Below are 24,446 nucleotides of genomic sequence, written 5' to 3' on the forward strand. Positions count from 1 at the left end.
CGCCCCACCCAGCAGGCGGCCCGGGAGCTCACGTTGCTGATGACCGCGAGGTGTGTGAGCCCCGCTAGGATATGGAACCAGATGCCGATGTCCTGGGCGCGCTCGGCCACCGGGCGCCGGTACTCGCACACGAACTTGCGCGCATCCAGGCGGATCTCCACCCAGTTGTTGAGCAGGGCAAAAAGCGGCGCCAGCGGGCAGGCGGCCACGAAGATGGTGACGAACCCGAACTGCAGCACTGCCGGGCAGGAGTAGCTGCTGGTGGAGCTGGTAAACCTCTCAGGCAGCCCGTGGCGGGCATGGGGTAGGGACGCCCAGCTTGCCCTCCAAAGCACCAGATCGTTGGTTTCACCCTATTTCCTCCCCTCCTGCTGTATGCAGCCCAAGGATCACTGCCCACCTTCCTGACTGGATCCAGAGCTTGCTTGAAGCCCTGATCCACACTGCTCTGATCTTGGTGCTCCTTGGATGGCCTTCGCCACCCAGTACACCTGAAGTCAAGGACGCTTAATGTCAGCAAGGAAAGCAAAACCTGTCTGTGGCTTTAGAGCTACGGTCCCCAAACTCCACGGGTAGCATGGGTCTTCTGTAAAATTGCTAGCGAGGTCTTCAGATGTCATTGTGTCGGGCGTGAGGATACATACTATCAACCCGCTTCCTGTAACCCACCCTGTCTTTTATCCAGAGTGATCCTGCAACTGTAACCGGTTATGCTTTGGTTGCCAAGCAACTCACTCATGTGTTCTGCTGAGACCCTGTGCTCACTAAGTTATGACTGTGCCAGATCTCCCTTGTATTAGCCAGGCAAAACCCGGCTGTCAAAACCATCGCACCCCTCAAGCCATGGGTATGGACCACCACTTGGCAGTTTCACAGCTTCGGAGGACCTGCTGGAGGGAATCAGTCCTCTAGGCTGACATGGTCCAGGTGTACCTCACTTCACATGACAGAGAGTCTACCTCAGGATGTTCTTTCCCTAGTACACAGCCTCGGTCCCCAGGCACCCCCAAACTTCCCCCACCCCGACCCTCACTCTGTCACCACTGCATCTCCAGGTATCTATCGGCCTGTCTCCCAGGGCCCCACGTGTCCCCCAGTCACCTCCCAGTGACACATTGCATTTCAAGGTAGGCCAGGGCCAGTGTGGGTCTTACCCATTTCAAGGTACTCGTGGAACAACCCCTCACAAGGCAGCAGATCGTAGTCAGCCTCCCAAGGTGCTGGGTGGGCCCCCACGCCAGCCTTCCTTCTCCTGGAGTACAGCTTCTGCCAGCAGCCCTTCAGCCTTCTGCGGGCAGAAAGTGGGCGATGCCATGGCTGTTCCCACATCCAGCTGATGACTGAGCTGGTCTGAAGGACGTGCACCCTGAGGGGCTGTTGCTCTGGGGCGAGGCTGGGCAGGGCAAGGGGCTGTACTCTTGCAGGTCAGGCTCATCCAAGGCCCTGGGCCCCCTTTATGGGACATGATGCCACTGGCCCTTCTGGTTCCCTGTTGTGTCCTCAAGAAAGTCATTCTGGCTCCCTGGAGCCTTTGGAGGGTGGGGCCATAGCGAGGGCCAGGGAGGAGCTAGTGAGGGCAAGAGCTGAGTCTCAGGAAAGCTGGGGCCATGGGGCTGGGTGTGTTGACTGCATCATACTGGGACCACATCCATGTGGCTGCGTCAGTCCTGTGTAGATGTGGCTTTGTCAGAACTTGTGAGGGATCATGCATGGAACACATGTGTTGCTTGTCAGATTGCGTGGGGGCACAGGTGTCTGTTGGCTTCCTCACAGGGCCTGTACCTGCTCTGGCACGCCTCACCCTGGGCTCCCTCGTCCCACTGAATGCCAGGGAATCAGGGTGCTTCCAGAGAGGGACTGCTATAGTTGTAGCGTCAGGGCGAGCACTGCCTTTTGGAGGTTGCTATGGCCTCAAGCAGGATGCTATCCCTTTAGAGGACTCAAACCTGTGAGGGAGGCCACAGTTCCAGCTAGTGGGACAGGGATGGCTGGTCCCTAAAACAAGGGAACCTGAAGCAGGCACTAGTCTAGGAGTCAAGCCTGAGGCCCAAGGCCTCCCCTCGCTTCTTCTCATGTTGGTAGGAAATACGTGCTGGCCTATGTGGCCTCCTTCTGAGGAACCCAGGCTTCCCCTGACAGAGCTTTCCAGAGGCAGTGCTGATGACAGGCTCCCCAACACCCCAACCATAACAACAGATGGAAGAGGCTGTTGTAAAGCTCGCAATATGACGGGAAGGTTCTGCCTCCTCTTTGTTCTCCCAGCACTCTTAGGAAATGCTGATCCCTAGAAGCTGCAGGGGCAGAGTAGAGGTGGCTTACGGCACAAAGATCTCCTGCACGTTGTTGATGATCTGTTTGCCCACCATGATGACCAGGAGCTCCTGTGCCAGCTCGATGAGGCAGCCTCCAGCAGCACACTGCAGCAGCAACTTCAGGTTAGCCGGGGGAGGGACCAGGCACACACACGCCTGGCTTTCTCTATGCCTCGAAGGTGGCTTCTCTACCCCCACCTCCCATAGGACATGCCTGGAGTACCTTGAAAATTGCAGAGATCCGCCCTCCCCACCTCACTTCAGTTTGTATGGGAACAGCCACTGGGCAGCTGCAGTGTGTGCCCTATCGTTCCTCAGCCCACGGTAGCCTCGGGCTCCAGGGAAGACCCAACATGTGGCCAGTAAAGAATCACCCCCCAGGGGTTGCTAGGAATGCATGCCGAGCCCGGGAAGTTCAGTCACACCGTGGGATGTCATCCTCACAGGGTCGGAAAACCCTGAGAACTCAGCCCGTGCTGAGGGCAGCACCTGGATCTGGCCGTTCTTGAACCACAGAGTCTCCAGTAACTTCAACACAAGAGCAAGTGGTAACCCTTTTCTCACCTAAGCCAGTCTGAACTGGGCAACTCACTAAGAGTTGAGAGCTGTGTAATCTGGCACAGCAGCCACAGTCAAGCTCCTGGGGTAGGGGCCCAGTTGCTCTGCGCTGCCCCTCCCCACACAATTCCTTCCCCTTAACGTAAAGGTGGACAGCTTCCCTTGACGAGGTGAACCACCTTGCAGTAAGATGAGCTAATGGCCCGGGCCATGGGAAGATGCCTGTTCTCCCTCCTCTAAGAAGAGTAGGGTCTTTTTGGACCCATTGCTCAGTAGTGGCCACGGAACCCCATGTCCCCCAAGTCCAGCTCCACAGCCACGAGTGGACAGGCCCAGATGTCCCCACCACACTGCCTATACCTCTGGTTAACCCTGCTTGGCCCTCAGCTAACAAGGCCGCAAGTGGAGAGAGAAATTCTTTGGATGTCTGGACAACATGGGGACCACTCCTTACTCCTTCTTGGTATTTATGTTTTGGTGTCTTGAAGCCCCTGTCACCTCCAGAGACAACCTACGTGTCTTCCTCTGCAAAGACCGCTGCTCATCTGAGAAGCCAGACTCTCCTGATTCCCAGAGTCCCCAGGTCCCAAAGACAAGCGGAGCCCACTAGTGCTAGAGGGAGAAGCCCAGGCAATGAGTCTGTGGGGCACCGGCCGCAGTGTCCTCCCAGCCAGCAGGGACGGTGCTGGGGCTCACGAGGGATGGGCGCCCTAAAGACTCAGATGCCTCAGGGCGTGTATTGGGTGACAGCAGAGAAGGGCTGGGACCCGTGGCGTGTGTGTTCTCTACACAGTGGCTGCGAATCAGGACCTGGGCCTGATATGGTCAAAAGTCCTGGAGTCCTGGGAAGCAGCTGTAAGCCTGGCCTCTGGCTTGGACATTAGTGGAAGGTGGGTACCAAGAATGGCGTCAAATTAAGGCCTGGGTGGGTACAGAGGGAGCGTCCGCTCCCTGGCTGGGCGTGTCCAGCACACTCACCTCTTCATTCCGGACTCCAAACAAGGTGTGGTAGTTGCCTGGGTATCCCACAAACCTAGTAGGATCCAAGTTGTGAGCCTGTGAGGGACTAGATACTGAGAGTCATCTCTGTCCTCCCACCCCGAGGCCTGGCCCGGGGGAGCACAGGCTGGATCTCTTGTGCCCTCTGAGCCCCTGCCATCACTCTTGCCCAGTCCTTGGCCCTGGCTACCTATCTCCACCTGCTCCAGAGGACAGGGTGAGCCACAGGGGATGGATACCTATCTCCACCTGCTCCTGAGCACAGCGGACAGGGTGAGCCACAGGGGATGGATACCTATCTCCACCTGCTCCTGAGCACAGCGGACAGGGTGAGCCACAGGGGATGGATACCTATCTCCACCTGCTCCTGAGCACAGCGGACAGGGTGAGCCACAGGGGAGAGGTGGCCACTTACCTGCCCTTGAAGAAGGCAATGTACACAGGTGAGGCGTAGAAGTTGACAAACTGAAAGACGAACACCTTGAGGGTGAAGGCATCCTCGAATGCCGTCTGTGTCCGGTGCATCTCTGTGCATGGGGGGCTTTCACTCAGTCCCCAGGGCACTGCCCCTGCCCAAGAGACCCCACCACCCAGGGTGGGGCGGAAGCCACATTGCCCAGATATTTTAAAGAACTTCATTAAAGGAGGGGGTCAACATATAGCAGTCCTAACTTTATCTAAATTTTCCTCAAACATGTTGATGAAGGCAGTGGTAAATCTTGATTGTCTACTGGAATAGGTGAAATGAGATTGATCTGTCCCTGAGGCTGTTTCCAGAGAGTATTAGCTCATGAGGACTCTAATGCTATCAATGGATCAATATTATTAATCAGACGGATCAATAATATGCTGATACTGTTATTGGGAATTGGTGGAAGTTCGGGCCTGCATGGAAAAGCAGGGTCTGTGTTCCACCTGATCCTGTCCTGTATCCCCCTCCTTGCTTCCTGGGTACCACACCCTCCCTGCTGTGATGGGCTGCCACCTCTGAAACTGTGGTCAGGAATACATAATTCCTACACGAAGTCTTTCTGTCTGGTTTTTTTTATCACAGTGGCAACAAAGATAACTAATACAATTAAGAGTACCTGGAATCGTTGACCGGGAGGGAAAGCACTAATGTGGCATAAACACACACAAGCCAAGACATGTGAGCACACATACATTAAATACATATAATAGTATATATATTATATATATATATATAATTTTTTTTTCGAGACAGGGTTTCTCTGTGGCTTTGGAGGCTGTCCTGGAACTAGCTCTTGTAGACCAGGCTGGTCTCGAACTCACAGAGATCCACCTGCCTCTGCCTCCTGAGAGCTGGGATTAAAGGCGTGCGCCACCACCGCCCAGCACATGTAATAATATTTAAAAGTGTGTATATAAGATTGGGAGATGTCCAAGGACAAAAGAGTTTCTGCTCAAGACTAGGTGAGGGTTGAACTATAGTACAAAAATTGCCAAGACCAATGTGGAAACAAAAGGGGAGCCAGAGTCCCACAATTCTGGGAAAACCTACTCCAGCTCCTGCTCCCTTCTCATTCTTCTTGGAACACTGCTACCTGTGTCCCCTTCTGGGTAAAAGCTCCCCTAGTACCTACCTAGAGACCTCCCTTAGCACTGCATTCCCTTTCCATCGTGACCATTGTACCCTGAGTTTGCTCTGTCCCCTCCCCTCGGGCCCTTGTGGGAAGAGTGGTTAGGCCTCTTAGCATTCGCTCCAGGGAAAGTTGAAGACAGAAACAGAATTGGAAGTGGGGAAGAGTGGCAGAGGGAGAGGCATCTTGCTCCTGGGGACAGAGACAGAGGATGCGCAGACAGGTGGTGACCATTTGGAGTGGTCTGAGCCGGTCACAGTTAAGCCCCCACCCCTAGTCCATCTAATGGAGGTCCCCATCCTTGTTCTAGAGGCTCTGGTCTCATTCCAAGAACTCCACAAGCTTGAGGGATCTTGTGAGGAAGCCAGGAGAAGCAGGGCCCCCTGTCCTGTCCCTGAGGCCCTCCCTGCCCGTGCATTTTAAGGAGACATCCCTTTGGGGATATGGGTCCATGGTAGCTGGTCCATGTTTGTATCGATTTGGTCAGTACTCACCCCATCTTGTTAGGACCTGGGCCAGGACCACATAGACCTTGGAGAGGATGACGATGAAGATGAGGTTCACCACTGACCCCGTGAGGCTGGCAATCCGTGGAGCCTGATAGGGAACAGGTGATCAGAGCAGGCGCAGGAGCAAGGTCGGGAGCCCCATGAGAACAGGCAGCGGAAACTCACCCAGGCCGAGAGGAAGGCATTGTCTGACTTGGACACAATTACAGCCATGATGGCCCGGTACAGGATGATCGACACAAGGCACATAATCACCACAGCCACCTGCAGGACCAGAGAAGTCCCGAGCGCCCTGTGTGGACCCAGCACCCACACCCTCAGGCCGTAGGCTAGCACAGGCCTCTGGGTCCTTATCCAGGGGGTTCCCATGTGCAGCCTGCCTGTGTCCCCTGGGTTCTGCAGAGGTGGGGCAGGTTAGGCTGCCAGATGGTTACTGTATGTTGTCCTTACACCCAGTGTTGGAGAACTGTGCCCCATTCACCCCCTCTTTACAGCCCCAAATTGGGGTTCACAGTACCTGGAAAGGGCGGGGTCCTTTTAAGCAGTCTTTGGCTAGAAGGTACCAAAGGGATTAGTGTGCCCGGAATTCATTTTTAGAATCTGTCCCCTTGTTTAGTGGGCGCCCCAGTCACACATGGAGAAGCTCTTCCAGAACCCCTCATGGCACATACCCACCCCACACGAAAGCCCACCGCTTGGCCTAGGTTCAGACCCTCCCTTCCCTGAGGCACACAGCACGGGGCCTCTCTGGAGGGCAGTGAGGGTCTTAAGTCTGGAGGAGACAGCAAGAGTGGAAAGGCCCCCGGGGCTCAGGAAGACGGAGGTGGAGGAGGAAGGCAGGGTGGCCGGACCCCCGCACCATCATCAGGAGAACCACAGAGCCAGCCAGCATGCGGTGTACGCGGCGCTTCTCAGGAAAGTAGGGCTCATCTTCCCCGGTGACGGGGTTCAGGGCTGTCGTAGGAGCCCTTGCAGCGAACTGGGGCCGAGGCCTCTCCTGAAAGGGAACCAGGCTCAGGAGGGCGTGACCCTTGCCAGGAACCGCCCAGCCCAGCTCACTTACCTCAATGTCCTCATAGTCGGAGCAGTCCCAGCGGTAGGCCAAGGTGGCATTTTTCCGCTTCCAGTACTCCAGAAGCAGCACCGCCCACAGAGCCATGAACAAACTGAAGAAGACAGTGCCGCCATGGTCAAAGAGCCGCCCAGCCTGGAGGGGAAAAGGGGGAGAAGGGGATTCCCAGTCTTCCCAAGGACAGGCCCAGTTCTGGAGCTGACCATCTTCCCACACAGGCTGACCGTGGTGCCCCAGACCCACAGGAGAAGGTTCTGCTCAGCGGTCAAAAGAAGTACCTAGTTTCACCCAGATCTCTGTCTCTCTGTCTCTCTGTCTCTCTGTCTCTCTCTGTCTCTCTGTCTCTCTGTCTCTCTCCTCTTTTTTTTCTTTTCTTTTCTTTTCTTTTTTCTTTTTTTTTTTTTTTCCTGGAACACACTATGTAGACCAGGCTTGGTTCTGCCAGTGCCTAAGATCTTCCGCAGATGCCTTAGCTAGAGGTTCCCAGGTGATTTCTTGGCTAGTCTGAGGTTCCCAGGTGATTTCTTGGCTAGTCTGAGGTTCCCAGGTGATTTCTTGGCTAGTCTGAGGTTCCCAGGTGATTTCTTGGCTAGTCTGAGGTTCCCAGGTGATTTCTTGGCTAGTCTGAGGTTCCCAGGTGATTTCTTGGCTAGTCTGAGGTTCCCAGGTGATTTCTTGGCTAGTCGTCTTTTATGCTGGTTTGTTTTTGTCAACTTGGCACAAGCTAGGGTTATCTGGGGAGCGGGAACTTCAAATGAGAAAATATCTCCATCAGATTGATCTGAGGGAAGTACGTGGTGTGGTTTCTTGATTAATATTGATGAGAGAAGGCCGGTGGGCAGCAGCCCCCTGGGCAGGTGTAAGAAGGGTCCCTGGAGGTGTAAGAAATCAGGCTGAGAGAGTGTCTGGTGAACAAGCCAGTGAGCAGCACTCCTCCATGGTCTCTGCCTCCGTTCTTGCCTCCGGGTTCCTGACTTGAGTTCCTGTCCTGACTTCCCTTCCTGGCGGGCTGTGATCAGAACGTGTAACCCAAGCCGCTTTTGTTCATGGTGCTTTATGACAGCAATAGAAAGCAAACCAAGACAGCCATGTCTCACGTATAGCAGTAAAAGCGACTGTGACACTACGAGAGTCATTTGTGAGACATACCAGACCTAACCTGAATGCCAGGTCGGGGGCAGCGGGGTTGACAGAGCTCGCAGAGGGCTCTCTGCCTGCACTGACAGAGCGAGCCAGGACCCTATAGGAGCTGCCTGCCCTCAACACCCTGACCCCAGCTCTCACTCCATACCTGGGCCAGGGTGCAGGCACTGGAAAGCGGCCAAAAAGAACAGTCAGAGCAGAGCGGGCACATGTCAAGGCCGTCCGAACTGTGGCACAGCTCCTGCCTGTGAGGTACAGATGTGGTTCCAGGCGCCCAAGGACCGCACCGCCTGCAAGTTATCACCACTCCCCACCTTCCCGGCATCACTGCTCTGCCAGCCCGAGAACTCTCAGTAGTCGTGTTACTTGGGGGACAGGGTCTCACGGACCCCAGGCCGGTTGAACTTGGTGTGTAGCTGAGGGTTCCTTGAGGCTCCCCCGGGGCTGCAGGTGTGCAGCAGCACATCTGGCTTGTGAAGCGCTGGGAACCAAAGCCACGGCCTCACATAAGCTTGGCGGGCACTCTATCAATTGAGCTACAACTCCAACCCCACCCAGCATTTCTTTAAAAAGAGTTGTTGTTGAAAGCGCGCAACAATGATAGTGAAAGGTAACTTTCTGGACTTTCAGCTACACAATAAAGTAAAACGCAAAGCCAGTCATTTGTTATAGGGAAAGCCCATACTATCTAAGGACAAAAGGTTGAGTGTCAGGACCAGCCTGGGGACACCCCTGACAAGCTGTTATTAGTGCCATGGGGCACAGGAAGCCTTGGGAGCTAAGGTAAGGGGGGCACTTACGTTGGTATGTCTGAGAACACTAGGAAACATCCCACCAGGAACACCACCGTGCCCACCACTGCTGCAGGCAGGAGCCAGCCTGTGTAAAACCCTGCGGAGGGGAAGCCCAGGGTCCATGGTTAGAAATTGGGTGTTCTCTAGGGGTGAATCTGCTTATGGGACCCAGGTTTAGCTCAAAGGGAACTAGAACCTCTGGAAGGATACTGAGAGGCGTGGGAGTCTCATCTGGCCTTTGACTCTTGAGCGTCTACCCTCACCTCTGGACTCTCCCACCATGTTGGCTCAGTGGCAGGGTCCCCTTGACTCCATCTACTGGGTGCTTTTTGTTGTTGTTTGGTGTTTGAAACAGGATTTCTGTGTCACAGCTCTGGCTGTCCTGGAACTTGCTTTGTAGACCAGGCTGGCCTTGAACTCACAGAGATCCACCTGCCTCTGCCTCTCAAGTGCTGGGATTAAAGGTGTGCACCACCACCAGCCCGGCCCCTCTGCTTTATCTCCTGATTTTGTCCCCTAGCATGTCCCCACCTCCAACTGCTCACTGGTGTCTTTCTGAAAGACACAGGATGCATTGCAGCTTGAACCCCAGTGGAGGTGTGGGTCATTCTGGACCCACCTTTACCCCCACACTCCACCAGGGCACCTGGACCCCCGAAGTACCCCACACCCACCAAACGTGCATCTACTTTCTTTCTGTGGGGTCAGCCTGGTCCCCACTGACCCTGTGAGACTAGGAGGACACCTACAAAATGTCCTCTGTCTGGAGCCTAGCTGAAGAGTCCTTCTTTCCCCGGCCCCGGAAGTCCTCCAGCAGAGCCGTACTGGACAGCAGGAAAGGCAAATCCCAGGATGGGGAAGGAGGGTCAGAAGGCAGACCCCAGGGAGGGCAGCTTGTCTCTAAGGTGCCAGCCTGACTGAGACCAGCAGAGAATGATTGGAGTAGACACCCCATAGGGACGGCTTTTCTCTCAGGACACACTTTCCTGAGGGAGCTTCCCAAAAGGGGAAGGGTGCTAGTCGGGGTCAAGAAGACCCCACAGACCAAGGGACTCGAGTGTAATGCCTAGTGTTGTTGTGGGAGGTTGTACACTGAAATTGTGCTGCTGTGATTGGTGTAATAAAAGCTGACCGGCCAATAGCTAGGCAGGAGCTGCAACTCTGGGAAGAAGGCAGAGTCACCGGCCAGACCACGCAGAGTGGAAAGTACAGAGAGACAAGGTAACAAGCCATGGGACAGGATGTAGATGGCTCAGTGGTTACGAGCACTGGCTTCTCTTCCAGAAGACCAGGGTTCAATTCCCAGCACCCACGTGGCAGCTCATAACTTTCCATAACTCCTGTTCCAGGGGATCCCACACCCTCACATAGACACGCATGTGGGCAAAACACCATTGTCCATAAAATACACATAAGTTATTTTTTTAAGTTATAAGAGCTGGTGGGACAAGCCCAAGCTAAGGCTGAGCTTTCATAATTAATAATAATTACGTCTCCATGTCACTATTTGTGACACTGTAGAAAAAACTCCGTCTACATGGTGTCTGTTTTATTATCCGGGGAATAAGGTCTGGCAGTAGAATTATCCCAGAGGGCAGACTGTTGTAACTCAAAGACCAAGCAGAGAGACAAGACTCACCAAGCCAGGCGAAGTAGAGAGCCACCTTCTCCCCGAAGTACTGGCGCACGTGGTCCAGCGGCTGGTACTTGTTCCACTTGCCCCAGCGAGCCCAGTGCTGGAATAAGACTTGGCGCTGGGTGAGACCCAGGGCCTGCGAGTTCTCTGGAACTGCAGAGAATGGGCCCTGGGAATAAGAGACCATTGAGCTGGGCCTCTCCATGATGTTTTAGCTCTGCCCGCTAGTCACCCCCGCCCCACCCCCCAGGGCACCTCCAGGAATGGGAACTTCAGTGCTGACCCAGACCCACAATTCCACCCTCTCCAGTGCAGGCAATGTAGTCACACTGGGGGATGGGGAAGAAGTATCTGAAGGGAAGGATGGGTTGAGTTCCCTTGACTCCTTGGAGTACTGAGCACCCAGAGCAGGGGATGAATCTGAAAGAGTCAGCCAGGACAGAGACTGGGGTGCAGGTTGACCAACAGCGCTGTGGGAATGTCCAGGCCCAACACATATGCTGTGTGGTACCCGCGCTATGACCCACTCCAACACGAAGAGTAATGCCATTGTAAGACGTGTGTGTGTGTGTGTGTGTGTGTGTGTGTGTGTGTGTGTGTGTTGGGGATGCCTGACATTTCTACACCCACTTCATGGTCTTCATGATATCAAGCAGGTTTCATGGGTATGCATGACTCAAGATGTTTCAGGCATCCCCTGTGGTAGAAGGCTGCAGAGAAGCTAGAACACAAATCACCCTGACTACACACGGGCTGCACAAGGATGGCAGTGTGGGTGTCAGAGCATCACCAGGCGGCTATTATAGTGACTCTGCCCCAGACTGCCAGCTCCCAGGTAGGGAGAAGGGTGCTGGAGACCTCCCTATCTTTCTTAGTGAGAGATGCTGCCTCTGGAACCCAGTCTTATGGAGACATGGTATACTTGCCAGGGACCCCGAGCAAGGGCAGGAGACCAAGCTGAACCTTCAGCCTCCAACTTGACTACTTCACATTAGAAGGCTATGCATTTAGTATTCCTGACCCCAGGGCTCACCCCTACAGCTTCCTGTGGGCAAAAGTATTGGGGGAACTCATAGTCCACCCTAGTTCCACCCCCAGCCCCGAGACTCACGTCATGCAGGGGGAAGGCTGCCCTGAAGACACCTTCTGCCAGCAGCTGGTCAATCCCAAACAAGCCTTTCTTCTTGTGGCCGTATCGAGTCTTGGCCAGGATCTCAAACAGCTGTGTGTGGGCGGAGGATAGCACCTATCACTGGTCACGTGATGGCAGCACAGTAGGGAGACCCATCTTGGTGCTGAAACCTTGGGTGACCTCTTATGATCCCCAGTGACAAGTAACGATATTGATGGAGTGTCCTCCAGGCCTTGAAATCCAGGTCCTATGTCACAGTCGCACATTCATGACCCCACCGGTAGGGACAACAGTCATTCTGCCATCTTACACACTCAGAAGCCTAAATTAGTCACACGGCTCCTTAAAGTCCAGCCTGGGTTGGAGCCTGGGCCTAGTCATGCATGACTTGCATGGACCCCTGTTCCAGAAGGATCAGCTCTGTCAGGACACCTATCTGGGGTGGGAAACCTCTGCCTTGGTGGTGGCCGCTGTAGCAGTGACCTTTGGCGGTCATAAGTGTGTGATTCAGGCCTGTCTAGGTCCTCCTGGCTATATGCTGTTGGTGCATACCTCCTAATGCAGTGGTTCTCAACCTTCCTAGTGCTGCGACCCTTTAATACAGTTCCTCCTGCTGTGGTGACCCCAACCATAAAATTATTTTCATTGCTACGTCATAACTGTCATTTTGCTACTGCTATGAATTATAACGCAAATAGTTGTGTTTTCTGATGATCTTTGGTGAACCCTGTGAAAGGTTCACTTGACCCTCAAAGGGGTCGAGAACCGTAGGTTGGGAAACACCTAGTGCCTCGGATCTGCCCCAGTAGCCTGGTTTTGACAGATTAGCTTAGGATATACTGAGACCACTTCTTTGTCTGTTCTGGCCAGCCGGGAGGATCACCTCACCCAGGCCTGGTACCTTGGCTGTCTGTCACAGAGGTCCTGGACCCCAGATTGTGGAGGGCACCGGATCGAGAGCTGGCTCTCTCTCGACTCAGTGCTGTCTGGACGTTTGCCCCACCCCCACTGTCCTGCACGCAGACCGTATCCACCCTCTATAGGCAAGGTCAGAGGCAGTCTCTAAGGCTCCCGCCCTCTGGCCATAGCATCTGCAGCAGACACACTCCACTCACAATCTGGTGCCTCTTGGTGCTGGTGAAGAAGGTGTCCTGGTTGTCACTCCCAAGGAACCTGCAGAGGTGAAAAAGGTTTAGAGATCTGAGAGTATGGGGGAGGGGGGTTGCCTCACGTACCTAAGTAAAGGCACGAGCAGACGTGGCGGACAAGACTGCACACAGAGGCCCACACACAGAGGCCCACACACAGAGGCCCACACACAGAGGCCCACACACACAGGCCCACACACACAGGCCCACACCCAGAGGCCCACACACACAGGCCCACACACACAGGCCCACACCCAGAGGCCCACACACACAGGCCCACACACACAGGCCCACACCCAGAGGCCCACACACACAGGCCCACACACACAGGCCCACACACAGGCCCAAACACAGAGGCCCACACACACAGGCCACACACAGAGGCCCAAACACAGAGGCCCAAACACAGAGGCCCACACACAGAGGCCACACACACAGAGGCCCACACACAGGCCCAAACACAGAGGCCCACACACACAGGCCCAAACACAGAGGCCCACACACAGAGGCCACACACAGAGGCCCAAACACAGAGGCCCACACACAGAGGCCACACACAGAGGCCCACACACAGAGGCCCAAACACAGAGGCCCACACACAGAGGCCACACACAGAGGCCCACACACACAGGCCCACACACACAGGCCCACACACACAGGCCCACACACAGAGGCCCACACACAGAGGCCCACACACAGGCCCAAACACAGAGGCCCACACACAGAGGCCCAAACACAGAGGCCCACACACAGAGGCCACACACAGAGGCCCACACACAGAGGCCCAAACACAGAGGCCCACACACAGAGGCCACACACAGAGGCCCACACACACAGGCCCACACACACAGGCCCACACACACAGGCCCACACACACAGGCCCACACCCAGAGGCCCACACACACAGGCCCACACACAGAGGCCACACACAGAGGCCCACACACAGGCCCAAACACAGAGGCCCACACACAGAGGCCCACACACAGAGGCCCACACACAGAGGCCCACACACAGAGGCCCACACACAGAGGCCCACACACAGAGGCCAAGGAGGACGACCACTATGCTAGATAGATTCAGTTCTCAGTTTTGCTACAACAGATGCTACGCACCACACACATAAGGCAAGGGAAGCAAACAGTTGGTACAGAAGACAAGGCCCAGAGCAGAGTGTTAGGCCCGCTAAGAAGCCTTTAGCTTGCCTGCCCCGAAGCTTGTAAACAAGGACTAAAGGCTCAGGAGAAGGGGGTCAGGGGTCACAAGAGTCCTGGGTGCTTCATTAGTGGCGGCAGCAATGATTGAGGATAGGTCTAAGCTTTGTGTGGTCACACAATGGCTCTGTCTAGTAATGAATATGAGGAGACTCCTGGAGTTCCTGAGGGAGGGCTGTCCACATACGTGTTGTCTCCCTCGCCAGCCAGGGAAGGTCTAACAGGGGAGTCCATTAACCCAGGACACCGGAACAGAGCAAGAAATTGGACTACTGTGGTCTGAGTGTGTCTCACTAAAGTTCATGGACTGGCTGTGCAGGGTCAAGGTGGTGGAACCTTTAAGAGTGGGGTCAAGGGCCATGCGGTGGTGGCACCCCTTCAATCCCAGCACTCGGGAGGCAGAAGCAGGCGGATCTCTGTGAGTTCGAGGCCAGCCTGGTCTACAAGAGCTAGTTCCGGGACAGCCTCCAAAGCCACAGAGAAACCCTGTCTCGAAAACAGGAAAAAAAAAAAAAAAGGAGTGGGGTCAAGCACGGTGGTGGGGCACACGTCTTTAATCCCAGTCCTTGGGAGTCAGAAGCAAGTAGATGTCTGAGTTCAAGGCCAGCCTGGTCTCTATAGCCAGTTCCAGGACAGCCAGAGTTACATAGTGAGACTCTAAGAAAAGAGTGAGGGCCAGCCAAAGGCATGAGGTCACACGGATTCCACTCTTGGAAGGGACCGATGCTGCTTTGTCTCAGGAGAGACTCGGCTGTTAGAGGAAGCCAGACAACTCTGTGTGCCTTTCCAGGCATGGCAGCTCCCATGCCATCTCTCTCCTGCTGTGTTGTAGCTGCTCCGTCTAGCCACAGCTGAAACCGCCAATGCTGAACTTCCAGATGTGCGAGCTAAATGAAGCTAGTGTGCAGTGGGAGGGAAGAATAGGCCGGCAATGATCGGTCACCACGTATCACTGCCCATTTCCTGCTTTCTCCTCATGTGCGTGTGTGCGTGCGTGTGTGTGCGTGCGTGCGTGTGTGTGTGCGTGCGTGTCTATATATGTATACATACATTTCCTGCTTTCTCCTCGTGTGCGTGTGTGCGTGTGTGTGTGCGCGTATGGACATATGTGTGTCTATGTATACACACCTGTACATATATGTATACACACTGTGTATTCGTGACATGTGTGTACATTCCACAGTGCATGTGTAGAGGTCCCAGTACCCAGGGACTTGTTGAGGCAGGGTGTCCCTAAACTCTGCTGCACTGTACACTTCTGGTAGCTGGCCTGTGAGCTTAGGGCAATTCTCACCTTAGGAGTTCTGGGATTACAGATGTGCACCATCACATCTGGCTTTTGGGTGGGTTCCAGGGATTGAACTCGGGTTGTCAGGCTTGCATGACAAGTATTTTGACTTGTGAAGCCGTCTCCCCTGCCTCTAACATCTCTCAACAAACTACCCATCTTTGGGTTTTTGTTTTAGTAACAGATTGTGACTTGGACCTGTTTTGTGATTTGGGGCATGTTTGTCTCACAGCACGGCCACCCTATCCTGACTAATGCAGGTGACTTCCCAACACACAGTTATTCAGTAGGCTTGTTCACCTGGGATTCAGATGGTGTTCTCTGAAAATCCCAGGTGAGAAGAGCATTTGAGAGAAAGCATGGTGTTTAGTTAGTTCATTCACAGTCTCGTTCATACGTCCATCTTATCCATTCACAGTCTCGTTCACGCATCCACCCGAGCTATTGGGGCTGGCTCCACAGGAGGCTGTCCTGCTGAGTGCAAGGAGCTTCCCTGTCATACCACTGCAGCTTGCTGGCTTTGAACTGGCAGGAGTAGTACTCTGGAGGCGTGTCCGGCACCTGCTCCAGCAGGATATTGGGGATGCCCAGCCACTCCAGGAGGGTGGCCGACCAGTTGGATGCCTGGTTGGGTAATTCCTGGAAAGAAAATTGTTCAGAGGGAAATCTCCACAGCTGGGGAGGAGAGAACCTGGCCAAATCTGCAAATGGGATGCCAGTCAAAAAAGGCCTCAGCCGAGAGAAATAGCGTCTCTTATTCTTGGCCCCGCTACAGACCCTTCCCCTCTCAGGGTCTCGGCTCTGACAGTTGCTTGACTTATTAAAGTGAGGACCAGAGCTGCTCATGCACTAGGGAATGAAAGAGGTGAACAGTGTGTCTCTGTCCACCCCAGCACCACGCTGGTGACACCCACTATGAGCGGTCCAGGCATATTGTCCCGGGGGCACGGAGAGGTTGCGTCCTTCACCTGAGCACACGAGGCTGGAGCTGCCTCAGCAGATTGTCCTGCAGGGAACTGAGCCATCTTACAGCCTCTGCTCTCCTCCATACTGCCAGGCTTTTAAATCCCTGCACCCGTCACGCAGGGTGTCATCCTGTCCACTGTCACTCAGGGCATCATCATCCTGTCCACTGTCACTCAGGGTATCCCCTGTCCACTGTCACTCAGGGTATCCCCCTGTCCACTGTCACTCAGGGTATCACCTGTCCACTGTCACTCAGGGCATCATCACCCTGTCCACTGTCACTCAGGGTATCCCCTGTCCACTGTCACTCAGGGTATCCCCCTGTCCACTGTCACCCAGGGTATCCCCCTGTCCACTGTCACTCAGGGTATCCCCTGTCCACTGTCACTCAGGGTATCCCCTGTCCACTGTCACTCAGGGTATCCCCCTGTCCACTGTCACTCAGGGTATCCCCCTGTCCACTGTCACTCAGGGTATCACCTGTCCACTGTCACTCAGGGTATCCCCCTGTCCACTGTCACTCAGGGTATCCCCCTGTCCACTGTCACTCAGGGTATCACCCCTGTCCATGCAGGTTTTGAGGTCCCATGTGACAGTGGATAGAAGGGAAACTAGCGATCCCCATGGGAACACATCCAGGGAGTGATGGTTTCGGCAGCTGAGCCCAGTACATAGGCATCAATCAAAAGCAGTGCTGGGTGGGGACCCCATCTTCCCCTCTGCCACCGCACCTCCCGTACCTGCAGAGGCAGCTTCAGGCGCAGGTCTTCTGCATAGTAGCAGAGCACAGCCCAGGGTGCTCTGAGGAGGATGAAGTGAACCGCAGTGGTCTCGTCCTGGACATCATGCTGTAGGCACCAGGGGCTTCTGTGAGGGCCTGAGGGAGCTGCTATGTGCTCTGGGTCTATTCATACTTGGGAGAGGACTAACACTGGCCTGGTGCTGATGGACAGCCAATGGCCGGGCACCCTCTCAGTAGGAATGCTCACTTCCAAGGCCTATCTCAGGAAACTTGTGGTGACAGCATCTCTTCCACAGAGAGCTCACACCCGGGGCCCATGCCACCTGCATTCTCTTCCATGGCAATGACAACCTAAGCGATCCTTATTCAAAGTTTTTCGAGACAGGGTTTCTCTGTGGCTTTGGAGGCTGTCCTGGAACTAGCTCTTGTAGACCAGGCTGGTCTCGAACTCACAGAGATCCGCCTGCCTCTGCCTCCCGAGAGCTGGAATTAAAGGCGTGTGCCACCAACGCCCGGCTCCAACTGATTCTTATGGTGGGCCCTATGATGACAACAGCTCTTCTGGGGACAGAGGAAGGCGGCTGGGATGGCAGAGGATGAAGGATATGTATATAAGACCTGGCGATGAGGGCCATGGGGGATAAGACAGGGCTCTGCACACCCCCTCACCCTCAGATCCCCGTTGCCTGCTAAGCCCAGCACCTAGGGTTTACATGCCTATTCCATTTTTGCTTGCTCCCTGGAAACTTTAAGTCATTCTAATTGGTTTATACAAAACACACAAAGGGACCTTTGAATCCGCTAAATCCTATAAACACCAACAGTGATTGCAAATGACACATGCTGAGGAAAACTGGAGGTAGGCAATGGGTGGCAAAGATGGTTCCACCGACTGCCCGGAAGGTGTCAGGCCCTGTGAGAGAGCCTAGTGCATCAGGATGGATCCATGTTCTTGCTGGCCTGGGGTCTGCGGCTCCCCAGCCACGGGAAGGGTGTGTATCCAGCAGGACCCTGGGGCCTTGTGTGCTTTCCGTCTTTGGATAGTAAGCCCTCAGGCTTGTCGAGCAAAGTCATGCAGAATTTCCAGAGTCCTTCTCCTACCGCCACCTACCTGATCCATGTTCAGGCCAGCCAGACGAAGACTTTCCAGAAAGGTCTCCCTCCAGAACTTGTGTGTGTGTGTCTTGTCCTGGGCAGGACTCTCTTGGTTCCTCAGGTCTTCTTCCCAAACAAGAACAAAATCTGCAGGGATCAGTGGGGACGAGGGCAGTGAGTGTGGGCTGATGGAATGCAGGTTGCTGGGTCTCAGCTGGGGCACAGGGCTTGGGATGGGAAGTGAGGACCACGGGCCTTTTGGAGGCTCTTGCCCAGCCCCATCCTTAGTTGTAGTTAGGGCTGGAGGGCAGGGGAGTGTGCAAAGCAGATCAGGCACAGAGGCTGGGGAGGGGCTGGGCGTGTCCTGGGATCCCTTCCGTAGCTTGGTTCCCACAGTCTAGGTCCCAGATTCCTAATAGAACCTGTTGGGTGCCATTTCTTGGATCAAACAAAAGCACAACAATTGATCAAAATCAATAAGACAAAATTCATCAGAGGATACCATCAAAAAGGTGAAGGCAACACAGAGAATAGGAGAAAATATTTGCAAGATCTATTTCTTTCTTTTTTTCTTTTTCTTTTTTCTTTTTTGGTTTCTCGTGACAGGGTTTCCCTGTGGCTTTGGAGGCTGTCCTGGAACTAACTCTTGTAGACCAGGCTGGTCTAGAACTCATAGAGATCCGCCTGCCTCTGCCTCCCGAGTGCTGGGATTAAACGAGTGTGCGCCACCATCACCCGGCTGCAAGATGTATTTCTGATAAGGGACTTGTATCCACAATTTAGAGGACTTACAATTTAACAACTACACAGATACAGACTGATATTAGACACACACACACACACACACACACTCACACACATGAACAACCAACTTAAAAATGGGAAAGGTTTTGAAGAGACATTTGTCTAACGAAGATATGAAATGTCCAGCTGACACAAGAAAAGGCCATCAATATCATTAGTCATCAGGAAAATACACACCCGATCCATAGTGAGATAGTGTTATCTTTTCAGTGAGCAGTCGTCAGCACAGAGATGAAGGGCAGCTCTTTACTGAAAGCCCTGGCTGATGGGCTGAGGCCAAAGTAAGAGTTGTTGACCCCCAACGGGAGGTTTCGTTGGCTCGCATACTCCTCAGGCTTATGCATTCTACACACACTGTCACCCTTAAATCTCTTTCGGGCCCTGTCCCCAGGTTATACTTCAGACAATTTAAACCAAGACAGGGGACTGAAGTGTGGCCACTTATGCAGATGGGAGATTTACACCAAAAGATATTGCCACAATTACTCACTGTTACCCAGGCTTATCTTGTTCACCTGACAGAATTATGCTTCCCCCGATAAGAACACAGGGGAATTAATGGCAGATCAGACCTTAACCCTGTGCTACCTCCCTAAGCTGCCCTGTAGAGTCATGTCTTTGGTATGGGAACCGGGGCCTAATGGCAGCTCAATCCTCGTGTGTAAGCAAGCATTCACACACTAAATTTTGCTTGTCTCTAATAGCCCCGATTTGCAGACTTTTGGGGTAGTTTGGAGGCAGCACTCTAGCTAAATTACACTTGTGTGGCTTCCTGTCTCCTCAGCAAAGCTATGAGTAAGTCCTTTACAATACCGATTCCATCACACTGAGTTTCTTCTACATCAATAACAACATTTCACGCCCGCTGTGCCAATAGAGGCAATAGTAGGGGCTGTGCTATGTTGAGAGTGTGACCCTACACGCTGAGGTACTCGGTGCAACAGGGAACTCTCTTTGGAAAAGAGTTTGGCATTTATGCAAACAGTTAAACATTGAGTTACCTTATGACCTAGCAATGGCACCCAAAACTATCAACTCAAGAAAAATTAAAATATGTCCACACAAAAGTTTGTATGTAAATGTTCATCTTTTCCCCATTCACAACAGAAAAAGGAAAGAATAGGTAAACTTTGTGGTGTGTAAATTATTTATCAACAAAGCTGCTTTAAAACAATTGCCTTAACCCCCCCCCAAGCCGGGTGGTGGTGGTGCACACCTTTAATCCCAGCACTCGGGAGGCAGAGGCAGGTGGATCTCTGTGAATTTGAGACCAGCCTGGTCTACAAGAGCTAGTTCCAGGACAGTCTCCAAAATAAATAAATAAATGAATAAATAAATAAATAAATGAAGAAAAAAAGAAAAACCAAAAACCCAAAAAACAAAAACAAAACCCATCAATGCTAGACAGTGGTGGCACATGCCTTTAATCCCAGCACTCTGGAGACAGAGGCGGGTAGATCTCTGTGAGTTTGAGGTCAGCCTGGTCTATCTACTGAGCAAGTTCTAGGACAGACTCTAAAGCTACAGAGAAACCCTGAATTGAAAAACCAAATCAAACAAACAACCCCCCCCAAAAAACAAAAACCCACAAACAAACAAACAAAACCCCAAACCCAGCGATGTCAACATTTACGTCCCTTGACCATGAGCAGAGAGAATTGCTGGCCCCATGCAAACGTGCGCTCACTTTTCCGTGGAACCGTCTGGGTTTTCTGTGCCGTCTCACAACCCTCCAGCAGTGTGCATGTTTGCGTTGCCACAGACCTTTGTCTGGACACGCTCCTTTCTGCTTTGCTTTTCCATAAGAGTCATGCATAGGGGTGTGAGAGCCGTCCACTGTCCCTTTGCAGCTGCTGGGGCATGTGGGCCCTTGACCCCAGATAGAGCCTGGGCAGGTCCCACCTCGGAATGAAGGTGGCATTGGGCAGGTGGGAGCCATGGGCAGGGGGATGGTAGGAGAAGTAGACCTGAGACAATTAAGGGCAGAAAGACGTGGGTGCAAGAGAAAAGAGCCTGGGATGACCAGACTTTGAGGCTGAAAACCAGGAGGAACGGGCAGTCTGTCCTAGGGCTGGCGCGGAGCGGCCGGCATGGGTTTTCCTCTCAGCCTCCTGTCGGTTCAGACCTTCCTTTCCTGTTCACGCCCTGACTATTGCTCAGCAGGCAACTCTCTCCTTACCCTCAGCGCTACAGTTGTTCCCAGAGCACAGGGATATCACGGGAGGCCTGGTCATGGAGTGATCCAAGCCTGTTGGCCTCCGGCTGCCACCCGAGGCACCCCATTTGTGACCCCACCCCGGACCGAGTACAGATGGCTTACCAATCGGGGGTTTGGCAGAGCTCCCAACTCTGCTGGGGGCCACCTGCTGTTTACCTGCCTGAAGGAAGGAAGGACACCTTCAACACCCAACCACCAGGGTGACTCACTCCCACCCTCCCCCTCCCCGGCTGCTCCTTGTTCCCGCTTCTACCTCCGTGGTTCTCAACCTTCCTACCGCTGCGGCCTTTTGATACACAGTCCCTCATGTTGGGGTGACCCCCAACCATACACTTATTTCGTTGTTACTTCATAGCTGCAATTTTGAATTGTAACGTAAGCATCTGATATGCCGGATTCTGATAAGCAGCCCCGGTGAAATGAGAACCGAAGGCGTCTCGACCCGTAGGTTGAGAGCCGTGTTCTTCCTCCTTCTATGTCCCTCCCCCATCTCCTTTCCTCCTCAGCCTTTCACTCATCCAGTCTCCCTGCTCTGGCCTTGCCCCCGCCCACCCTGCTAGCAGAGGGCCATGACGAGAAAAGCTAGGAGCTGCAGGGCAGCACTGGAAGGGTGGGCTAGCCTTCACCATCCCCGTCTTCCCCACCAGTCTCCACCAGGCCTGTGGCAAGGAAAGCATTGGCAAAAACCATGGTCAGGCCTGTGCTAAATGCCCTTTATTTACCCTCAGATTACTGGGGCAGCCCTAGGGAAGGACCATGGCCTCCTGTGAGGCATCAGAGCCTGGGACCCACAGTATTCCCAGCTTCTTGGGAGGTCAATGGCCTTTCCAATAGAAAGAGACCTACAGACGGACTAGGGTAAGGCCAGAAAAATGGCACCTGGAGGGACTCTGTCCTTCTGTAGGAGATGAGGGCTGCCTTCTTGGTTTTGTTCAGGAGACCAATGTCTATGCCTTAGTTGCAAAGAAGCAGCTCAGCTGAGGCCAAAGGAAGCTGTGTAGACCAAGATGTTTTCCCTCTGGGGCTCCTCACCTTTGTAGAAGGCCTCTACCTATCTCTTGGGGGAATAATCCTTATCCCAAACCTAACTTCTGTTCCCTACTCTAACTATCCTTAAGGTAGCCCAGGCACACTGTTAACCTTGACCTCCTTCCCCTTCCACTAACCCCACTGCCCACCCAGCCAGGACATGACCCTGACTGCAATGCTCTCACGTGACCCTCCCTGCAATGCTCTCACGTGACCCTCCCTGCAATGCTCTTCTTCCTAGCAGGAGTGGGCTCTCTTCGTGGGCTGCTGTGCTGACAAGAAACCAGGTAACACACAGCTTTTCATTTCCAGAAGAGAAAGTACGGAAGCAGTAAAACAGCGGGGCGTGGTCACTGTGCACTTGCCCCCTGTCCTCTGGCACTTGCGTCAGAATTCATGGGTGACTCGCCATACTCCCCACCCCTCACATCCATATGTGGCTGTGTCTGGCCCTGGTTTCCTCCCTTTCACAGTGGTTCTGGCAGAGAGGGACCAGACCCAGGACCTTGGCCCTATCTTTGCCTCCTCTCCCTTCCCTGAGCCTCCTATCTAATAGGATCTCTGCTTATCCCTCCAAGTTTGAGAGGTGAGCGGTGGGTGACCTGATTGTGTGCCAAGAAGGCATCTGTCCTCCCTGTCATCCAGGGTTGGGGACACATCTGGATGCTGTACCCACTTTTCAAGGGCTCTGAGACAAGGGCGAGAGAGTGCAGGTCCTGACTGGGACGGGACGCCTCCCAAAGCAGACAGCACACAGGAGCCTCATGGCCCAGAGTCTAGGGAGTGGGGAAGGGCACTCTCACCATGCTCGCCACTGCCCCTAGAGCTGAGGGTACCTCTGAGGCATGGGCTGTGCTTCCGTAAGAGGATCCGCTCCCTGATTCCAGGGAGGCCATGTCGATCAGCACCGCATCGTCTTCTTCCGGGGCGCGCCTCCGCAGCATCTCACTCCTGCACCACATCACAGCCAGAGGAGCCACAGAGGGTGGAGTAGTCAGTAGACACCAGTGAGAGCCAGCCCTGACGCTGTGGCAGAGCGTGGAGCAAACCTACTTTACAGGGCAGGAGACGGGCTCGTAGAAGTGGGCTCTGCTAGGGCCAGACAGCATTGTCCTAATGTGGTCGTGCGAGGATACCCACATCCTGGATCACTAGCTGCAGGAGACAGCCAGCCACCGAAGGGAGTATCTAGGAGCCTAGCATAGCATCCACCCATCCGCTCGTTCATCCAGTAATGTAAAGCAGTGTCTCAGCATGAGGTTGGCATGCAGACCCTGCCCACCAACTTCCTATCGAGGCCACCTGGACGGCGAAGGGTAGACAATGCCTAATGCCCTTTAAGGCCACCTGCCTTTGGAGTAATTCTGGAGAACTTGCTGCCAGGACCCCAGGCTCCCCTAGCAAGACAGAGCAACCGCCTTAGGGAGTCCTATGGGGCCTCCATGCCAGCCTGTGACCTGTGGCCCAGGAAGGAGGTAGGTAGGAGTAGGGCTGTTGTTCAGGTGGGCAGAGTCAAGCGACTTCAGGAAGAGGGATGGATTGCTCTCGTTCCAATTCCCTATTTCAGATAAACTCTGCCCAAACCTTCCGCTCCTGCCAGGACTCTATTATAACATGGGGACCCCAGGAGTGAGGGAAAACCACAAGGTGCTCTTGGAGCAAAGGCTCCGGAGCTTATGTCACCTGATGGGTAGGACATGGAATAAGGACAAAGGAGTCCCAGTCCAGACAGGACCTGTTATGAGCAGGTGGAATGCTAACTCCTTACAGCATGGTGTCCCATTCAAATTCACGTTGAACACTTATCCCCGCTAGTCTCTAGGGCTTGGAGCAAACACTGTGCCAGGCCTCTGGGGCCCAAGAGTAAGCCCCCGCACTGGCTCTCACAGATCAGAGTGTGGCACCTCCGTGCTGGCTCAGTTTTCTGGAGTCCATCTCCCTTCTGCTGTCCCTGTGGCTGTCCAGAGGGAGGTCACCCAGCCTACCTGCCACAGTGGCTTCCAGAGGAGACAGCCTGCCCATCAGCACAAGCCTGGTCTCAGCAGGAGGGAAATCAGGCCCAGTCGTGTCCCTAGGGCCCACCTGAGCTGTGGCTGCCACTCACCTGCAGCTGCCTCACAGGGCAAGATGGCTGGAGAGAGGCTCTTGGCGCAGCTGGCCACCGGGAGGTCTATAGTGGCTCTGGGCAG

The 24,446-nt window shown here is 54.0% G+C and overlaps 1 protein-coding gene and 1 long non-coding RNA gene across 7 annotated transcripts in view; one reads left to right on the forward strand and one right to left on the reverse strand.

Moving 5' to 3' along the window:
• The window catches only part of Ano7 (anoctamin 7), a 31,966-nt gene extending 7,550 nt beyond the window's left edge, over positions 1 to 24,416 (reverse strand). For 2 of the 6 annotated variants that reach the window (XR_005879790.1, XR_005879789.1), the window contains exons 1-21: positions 24,362 to 24,416; positions 23,061 to 23,208; positions 21,331 to 21,388; positions 18,223 to 18,353; positions 17,110 to 17,217; positions 15,906 to 16,042; positions 12,872 to 12,929; positions 11,736 to 11,846; positions 10,628 to 10,793; positions 8,995 to 9,085; positions 8,343 to 8,439; positions 7,043 to 7,186; positions 6,839 to 6,976; positions 6,145 to 6,243; positions 5,965 to 6,067; positions 4,285 to 4,396; positions 3,849 to 3,903; positions 2,320 to 2,417; positions 1,155 to 1,288; positions 401 to 491; positions 33 to 238 (exon numbers count right to left, since the gene is read on the reverse strand). Coding sequence is in view for 4 of the 6 variants with exons in the window: in XM_040752983.1 (XP_040608917.1) it covers positions 33 to 238; positions 1,155 to 1,288; positions 2,320 to 2,417; positions 3,849 to 3,903; positions 4,285 to 4,396; positions 5,965 to 6,067; positions 6,145 to 6,243; positions 6,839 to 6,976; positions 7,043 to 7,186; positions 8,343 to 8,439; positions 8,995 to 9,085; positions 10,628 to 10,793; positions 11,736 to 11,846; positions 12,872 to 12,929; positions 15,906 to 16,042; positions 17,110 to 17,217; positions 18,223 to 18,353; positions 21,331 to 21,388; positions 23,061 to 23,201 (2,187 nt within the window). In the remaining 2 variants the exon portion in view is untranslated. Of the gene's footprint in view, positions 1 to 32; positions 492 to 1,154; positions 1,289 to 2,319; positions 2,418 to 3,848; positions 3,904 to 4,284; positions 4,397 to 5,964; positions 6,068 to 6,144; positions 6,244 to 6,838; positions 6,977 to 7,042; positions 7,187 to 8,342; positions 8,440 to 8,994; positions 9,086 to 10,627; positions 10,794 to 11,735; positions 11,847 to 12,871; positions 12,930 to 15,905; positions 16,043 to 17,109; positions 17,218 to 18,222; positions 18,354 to 21,330; positions 21,389 to 23,060; positions 23,209 to 24,361 lie in introns of those variants that run through there. The other 4 variants (XM_040752983.1, XM_040752981.1, XM_040752982.1 and 1 more) reach the window with 3 other exon arrangements.
• On the forward strand, positions 138 to 4,894 carry LOC121142732. Its single transcript, XR_005879791.1, has 2 exons — positions 138 to 270; positions 2,263 to 4,894. It is a non-coding gene; the product is annotated as an uncharacterized LOC121142732 (long non-coding RNA).
• Positions 24,417 to 24,446: the final 30 nt, after the last annotated feature.

The sequence above is a fragment of the Mesocricetus auratus genome, unplaced genomic scaffold, assembly GCF_017639785.1.
Source record: "Mesocricetus auratus isolate SY011 unplaced genomic scaffold, BCM_Maur_2.0 Super-Scaffold_100010, whole genome shotgun sequence".
Taxonomy (NCBI): domain Eukaryota; kingdom Metazoa; phylum Chordata; class Mammalia; order Rodentia; family Cricetidae; genus Mesocricetus; species Mesocricetus auratus.